This window comes from Galleria mellonella, unplaced genomic scaffold (assembly GCF_026898425.1).
Source record: "Galleria mellonella isolate WM207_F2 unplaced genomic scaffold, CSIRO_AGI_GalMel_v1 utg171, whole genome shotgun sequence".
NCBI classification, from domain to species: Eukaryota; Metazoa; Arthropoda; class Insecta; order Lepidoptera; family Pyralidae; genus Galleria; species Galleria mellonella.
The window spans coordinates 6,113,083-6,120,729 of record NW_026442014.1 but is presented as its reverse complement, the minus strand read 5'-3'; the positions used below and the strand labels follow the sequence as shown (position 1 = coordinate 6,120,729).

The following is a 7,647-nucleotide window of genomic DNA, read 5'->3' as shown; positions in this document are numbered from 1 at the left end:
ACATTTATAGTTTCAATTTTGGTAACCAATGGAAGAAAAAGAATAAACAGATTGCGTACTTAATTTGTTTATTAAAATTGTAATGTTACAGTATATATCAGTAAGGTCATACATGGCAGTGATGTTATTATTACTTAAAATTACATTCACTATACAAAACCTGAACAACATTTCCATCGTCAACCATCGCTGATTCGACTCTTGACATAGTAGAAAGCAATACAATTAACATTGAAATCTCACTAACACATGAATAAAACTTCAAGAGAAATAACAAACAATTTTGCCAAGAGTGAATCGACTGCCAACCCTGAGCTTACTCGCCACAACTTCTATATTACGCCAATCCAAGAAACATTCTATGACTAATTACATTTCATTTCAGACAATAGAACACAATTTTGATAACAATTATAATTTTAAAGAAATAAGACATTTGGGCATCTAGCTTTATTCAAAATATGCTCGAACTTTTACTTCAGATCTATTGGGTAAAAATTCATCAGAATGACCACATTTTGACGAAAGCTAAATATATATATAGTGCATTATATAATTTTAAATGTCAGTTCAAAATATTACATCCCAAAAAGCCCAATGTTTAGGCACAGACACGAGAAGTAAGACCCAGTTCAAAGCACTAAAACATTAGTACTCTAATATGAGTTTTGCGATTAGAATCCTACTAAAGTAGTACTAATCGTCTGAAAGCTACCATTTCAGTGTTTGTGCTAAAGTATACAAGTGTTTTAGTGACAGAAACTAGGCCTGAGGAAAAATCATAAAGCTCCAATAATGATTTGCCTACACAAGTATTACATTCTTTGGGACATTACAGCACTGTTCACCAGACTCTGCTAAAACGCAGAGTCTCAATCCGTGCGATATTCTTAAACTAATATTTACTACAGGACCAAACTAATAAGTCAAACTAAAGTCACATTATGATAAAATAAATAAATATGCCTCTATACAAAAATAACACATTTATTCACGGTGAACACCTGAGCACTGGAGATCTCGCCAGGCTCGTCTATTATATACTCTGTACTGCTCCTGTCTCAGCTCTACGCGTCTAATCCACTACTATGCACACCAGAGGCCGCCGCAAAATACTTCATGTCCTTACTTAATCGGCTAGTTAATGCCAAAAATTGACTTTTAGTTACGTAATTATCTCTCACAATTACAAAAGTGATTGAAGAGTATAAAAACTGTAAAGTTTTCGTATTAAAATTACATTTTATTACCGAAAATATTCTTCGCGTCTCGTGTATTAAAAATAGTAGTGACTCGATAACAATTTTCAAATTTGGTCAAAAACTACACACACTCAATAGGATCAACTATCTAGCGGCTAATACTGCATCGGGAACGTGAGGTGCCAATGAAATAAACAAATCTAGCTTCGTATAGTCTATACCTATATACAACGACGGCGACCGACTGGGTCGAAAGAAAAACTTTCATAATTAACTAATGACGACTAAGTAAAATATAGATCTCGTTCGAAACTATCGTACACTCTCACACGAAATAAATACAGGTACATACGACGTCACTCGGACCCTGTCGCCTGCGACGAAACACGCCGTGGGCGGACGACCGTCAGTGAACGGCCGCCGCGGGGAGGCGCGGAGGTAGCACGGGAAGAGGGCGGCGCAACGCGCTCAGTCCGGCGTGGGCAGCGGCAGCGGCGGTGGAGGCGGCGGCGGCGGCGGCGGCGCCGGCAGCGACTGCGGTGGCGGTGCCGGCCGGTGCAGCGTGAAGGCATCGTACACCTGCGCCAACTCGTCGACGTGGTGCTCCTCGAGGCAGAGGAAGCCCTGAAGCGCGGGACTGGCGCGGCGCGCGCACGCCAGGCAGTGCACCACGTGGCGACGCTCATGCTCGCGCACCAGCAGCGCGTGCCACACCTCGCGCTCGCACACGCCACAGTAGTGCGACGCCTCACCCTTGGCGCGGCCATGGAAGCGCACGGCCAGGTTGCGCGCACGCACGGCCGCTAGCGTACCGGCCGCCGCGCGCAGCGTTTGCAGCAGACACGTGCGCATCGCACGGTGCAGCCGCGGGTCCGACACGCGGATGTTACGCGCCAAGTTCCACGTCAGGTGCACCATTGGCACGATCGACTTGAAGTTCTGTACCTTGTTCCACTCGTACCTCTCGAGAGCGAGCGTGTACTGCCGCGCGGTCAGCGGCCCCACGTTCCACGCTATGTTGTTGCACCAGCCGGTCGCCTGCACCCAATGGACACAGCCGGCGTTCACCCACACGAGGTCGCCGGGCCGCTGCGTGAACCGGTACACGGGCACGCCGTGGGCGCGCAGCTCCTCGGGGTCGGGCCACCACGACCCGTGCAGGTACGAGAGCCCGTGCCGCTCGCACAGCTCACGTACGCCGCCCCAGTACGCGTCCGGAACGCCAAACCACTCGCAATCGCCGGGCCCGATGTTGATGTTGATGGAGCAGAAGTTGTTGTTCTCCTGATGGCCAGGCGTTCGACTACCCGGCACCTTCATGTAAAGCTGGACAGTATTCATGCCCAAGATAACGTGACCGACATGCGTGAGCATATTCGCGGCAGAGGCGACACGCGCGAACGCCGGCAACTTCTGCAGCTCCGTGAGCTGCGGCCGCCACTTGCGCTCGTCGGACAGGTCGACGTTGGTGCCGAAGCGCAGCATGCGGCGCCGCGGCGGCGCTTGGCGGGCCCCGAGCCGGACTCGCGGCCGTCGGAGTCGGACAGCGCGCCGGCCGAGTGCGGCGGCGCGGCGCCGCGCTCGCGCTCCTCCCGCAGCGAGTCCTGGAAGGAGCCGGCCTGGTACTGCGCGTACTTGCGCACCGTCGTGTGCGAGCGGTGCGACGCGCACGCCCACACGCGCCGCCGCCCCGTCGGGTCCCAGTTCTCATCGGCGGACTGCATCAGCTGGGTGCGCACCTCCACCGCGTGGTCGGGCCACGCCTCCACCAGGGTCTTTGTGGAGAAGAGACCGAGATCGAGCTTGAGCGCGGCGGTGAGGCCGCGGACGACCGCTATCGGGTGCTTGAGGCAGAAGTCCTGTAGTTGCGGCGAGAAGGCGTCGCGCTTCGACTCTACGTAGACGAATGGCGCGGGTGGCGCAAGTTGCTCGGCGGAGAGGCGCGGCGGCGGTACCGGCGGCGGCGTGGGTGGCCCGCATCCGTCGCCCAGCACTGACCACGACGTCGGCGGACCCGCATTCTCTCTGCAAAATACAACCAACACATTACGTAACAGCTTCTACATCCTTAAGTCGCCTTAACATACTTTACTCGCGTAAATAAGTGTAATTGATATTATCATATATCAGTTATAATAAGTATATAATATAATATAGTGACTAGTATTTAATTCATAGGTTAACGATAAATTACAAGTATAAAACTTACAGGTGCAAAAATAACCTAAAATTATATAACTAAAATTATAAACGTTATTAAATTTGACACACGTATTTAATATGAGAACAAAACATAGATTGTTTTATAAAATTACGGGACGCGCGAGCATAGCTAAATATTAATTTGAATAATAGACAATACCTTTTATTTAGTATACATAGCATGGTAACTTTTAAACTTCCATGTTTAGAAGACATCAACGCGGTTTGTTGGCAGTAGACTTCAGCTTATATTTAGAGCATCCAGAAAAACATTAATTAAGGTAAATATTTAAATTTTTAATCGAATAGTGCTTATACTCACTTGCAAGTGTCTAAGATCTGTTTAGAGGTCATGCCGATGTGGAACGTTACAGGTTTGAGTGGATCAGTCTTGAGCGGCTCCAACTTCACGACTGGCTGCCTACCACCGAGTACCCCATCGCCGCCGCTCGCATTACTGCTGCTGTCAACTAAAACGAAACAATATAATTCAAATAACATATTCCTCATTTTATTACTAACAGTAAATAGGGTCTAGCGGATCCATTTCTAGTTAAATAAACGTAGTTCCCCTTCGTAGTTAATTTCTGTTGACTTCATCACAACGGGCCAGCTGACTTGACTTCCTTCACTGATACCCCGCCAGCGTATACCAATAACGCAAGCGGAGATACTCGTAAATAGATAAATATATACTCTTTATTGTTTCCTCCAAAAGATTACAATAGTAAACTTATTATAAATATAAAGGTACCATTACATATTTAAAAAAAAAATAAGAATATACTTTGATATACCGGAAACGGGTACAATATGCAAAATGCGATACCAAGGTCGGCAACGATCGCAGACATGGTCTTCATGAACAACGCCATGAATCCTAATGAGACAGTACGGTAAACTTCAATAGGCACCTACTCGTCGTGACTACTTATACTACTACTGCACTAGTTGAATTATCCTGAGACTAGTCAGTTCGGTTAAATTAAAAAAAAAAAAAAAAACTCATAAGATTTCAGTCACGCGATATAGCGGTGACTCGAGCGAGCATTATTTGATCTACTATAATTTCTTAGTACCCCTTTAAGAAAAATTTTATCACTTGACAATGGGTGCACCGACTTGGCGATTTCCTTTTAAAACAAAGTCGATTTCCGTCTGTCTGTCCCTACGTTTGCTTAGATCTTTAAAACTATGCAACGGATTTTGATGCGGTTTTTTATAATAGATAGAATGATTCAAGAGGAAGGTTTATATGTATAATACATGCATAATATAGTAGAGAAACATTGATAATTTCTTAATGTCGTAATGTAACGGGGGCCGGCGGCTCCATTTAGTATCAGCATCGCACCCGTGCGAAGCCGGGGCGAATGGCTAGTAGATAATAAAATTTAAAAAAAACAAAAAAAAATAGATTTACAGATTATGTTTTGTACAAAAACCGTCACGGCGTATTCTGATTACGTTTACAAAATGCGCAAAATGAAAGTTGAAACACTTCTTACACGCTAATCTCTAGATAGGGGTTTTATGTAGATTTTTTAATCCACTAATTTATAATTACCTATGTAACCAATATGATAATGAATTTAAATCTAAACTATGTAAATATTAATAGAAAGTTTCATAAGAATGAAGTAAATAAATATTTTTTAGAAAATATTAAATCTCTATGCAGCTATTTGCTTTTTTATATTAAATCATCAAAAATTTTCACTAACATATATCCCGCATCATTGTTACTTCGCTCCGCAAATATTCACCTAGATTTGCCTCACATGAATTCTACATTACGTCAAATTGACATAAATTTTCCGTAATTTTATCGATGGAAACAAATGTAAGGTTATATACTTACGAGAAATAGAATTTTATTCATGAAATATTTATCGGAATTCTTATTATTCTGTCCGCTGGTAATAAAAAACAATACATTATTTATATTTCAGTGGATGTAAGAATACTGTTTTTCAAGTACTTGCTATTATTGATCTTATACCCTACCCGATTTTAATAATTATAAAATGATATAAAGTTGCCTGATTACATCTCCATGCCAAAATTCAAATAAAGATGGCCTTTAAAAGCCAAGAGGTAACAAACAAACAAACTCACATGCACATTCCAAAAACTAATAGATTTTCCTTTTTGTTTAGAAGAGAGATTTTGGCCCTCACGAAAAAAATTTAGTCTGGACAAAATTAGTAGAGAACTACAGTAAAATAAACGGTATCAATCACAAAAACAATGATCAATATCATGAAACATGAGAAAAAATACAATCGATTTACCTTCCATTAGTGAAAAAATACATTATATCTGCAGTTTTTACTTTCTAATAAATATTTAAAATCATATCTTTGGCATTTTACTTGCAGAGAGTTTCCATTTTCGTTGGAGAAATTGAATGAATGGTTTATTTTCTCTTCACAAAAGATAGTAAAAAATAATAACTGAAAGTACAATTAAATATGCGAGACCAATTTTATGAAAGACTGGTGCCTGACATAGGTTTTGAAAATAAAATAAAAAAATGTATAGCAAATTCTCGATAAGCAGAGGCAACTAAATATTTTTAAACTATTGCAATTTATTTATTTTTTTGAAACAAAATTTAAATAATATTCTAATTATTTTATGGTGTATTTATTTATACAATAATCATCAATAGTCCTTTTTCATACTCGATTATATTTGACATTTGCGCAATGTAGACCACGGTAAGAAGGTCGGGTTAAACAAGGAACAATAGGTAAGTCGTAATTAATTAGTACACACTTGAATGCAACATTGGCACGCCATATTAGTGTGTACAAACTATGAATGTCTCACCATACTTATATGAACAATATATTTTCTATACCACTCGATCAATGGTCATGAAATTTGATATGCACGTACTATTTAGAATGAAGACGAACGCGGCCACAAGTTGTGGATAAAAACTAGTATTTTATATAAATAAGTACAGTAATAGCATTTTTCTATAGAAAATCAACCATCATCGAATACCAATCATAAACAAAAATAGTAAATATAAATCTAAATAAATATTCACAAATGTTTGGTGTTTTTTTTAATAGCGTCCTTTCTAAAGTTTCTAGAATCAATAGCATTATCTGGAACGTGCCGTTTTCCTCAACACTTGATTATGTATTGCACTGAAGAATACATAAATACATAATACACACGTAATAACCGAGTATATGTAGGTTATTCATGGTTGCTGTAATATACAAAAACGGGCTCTTTTGTTATGAAAAAAATATTATATTAAAATTTTTAAATTTATATTATAATATATTTTATTGAATTAAAGTTTATTATAGTTGTAGGTTTACATTTAAAAATTTGCTTCTGCAGTTTTACTTAATGGGAATATTCTCTTAAATAACATAATATGTACATGTTGAAACCGAAATCGTTACCATGGGAACATATTCCACATGTCCATTTGGGAAAAATGTTTAGATTTATTAGTAAGATACACTTATAAATGAAAACTAACATTTTTTACGCTATATATTGGAAGGTAAGTATTACTAAATCGTCAAAATAAATATTGAACAAACAAAAAATAAAAACTTTACGCAAAAACAAGTATTATGTTTAATCTACGAAATTTTAACTCATAAAATGTCAGTAATATTTATTTATAAAAACTATTTGTAAAAATTCGACATCCATTTTTTTTTTTTATTTATTTGCTTTATCAAAAGATAAAACAGTACTTACTATTAACGGGCTCCTTCTTTATATCCGGTTGCGAATCAGAGAATCGCTTCAACAAATCTTCAGCTAACGACTCTGCGCTGTCGCCGCCGGTCGCATTACTACCTTCGCTTTTGGTCACCTGAAATACATTTAAGACTTTAGCATATTCCTTTACATCCAGTTGTGCCTACTCAACCTGCCGCCAGTTTAAAGGATAGTGGAGTGGGATAAAGTGATTACGAACCGCACGCGCCTTCGCCGCCTGAGCCATGTGATATTGCGCCAGCAACTGCTTCATAATCGCCTAGAAAATAAAATTCGAGAAATAAAATTACTTATAATAGTAAATCAAATACATGTATTAAAGGCATTTTTAGTAATATCTGAAAGAGTAATTAAAAAATTGTCGAATTGAGAAGTCGAAAGATATACTTATTTAGCCCTTCAAACTTTATTCTTTCTCCGCCCCATAATGGAAAGATGGCATAAATGAAAAAAAGTTTTTTTTATACAGTTTGGAGATAAA

The 7,647-nt window shown here is 39.9% G+C and overlaps 1 protein-coding gene across 1 annotated transcript in view; it reads right to left on the bottom strand.

The window, feature by feature from the left end:
- Nucleotides 1-51: 51 nt before the first annotated feature.
- The window catches only part of LOC113518043 (lysine-specific demethylase 6A), a 38,334-nt gene continuing 30,738 nt past the window's right edge, over nucleotides 52-7,647 (bottom strand). Inside the window, 5 exon segments of the mRNA XM_052892839.1 lie at nucleotides 52-2,692; nucleotides 2,695-3,227; nucleotides 3,727-3,874; nucleotides 7,143-7,260; nucleotides 7,366-7,425. Coding sequence (XP_052748799.1) covers nucleotides 1,671-2,692; nucleotides 2,695-3,227; nucleotides 3,727-3,874; nucleotides 7,143-7,260; nucleotides 7,366-7,425 — 1,881 coding nt within the window. The 3' untranslated portion in view covers nucleotides 52-1,670.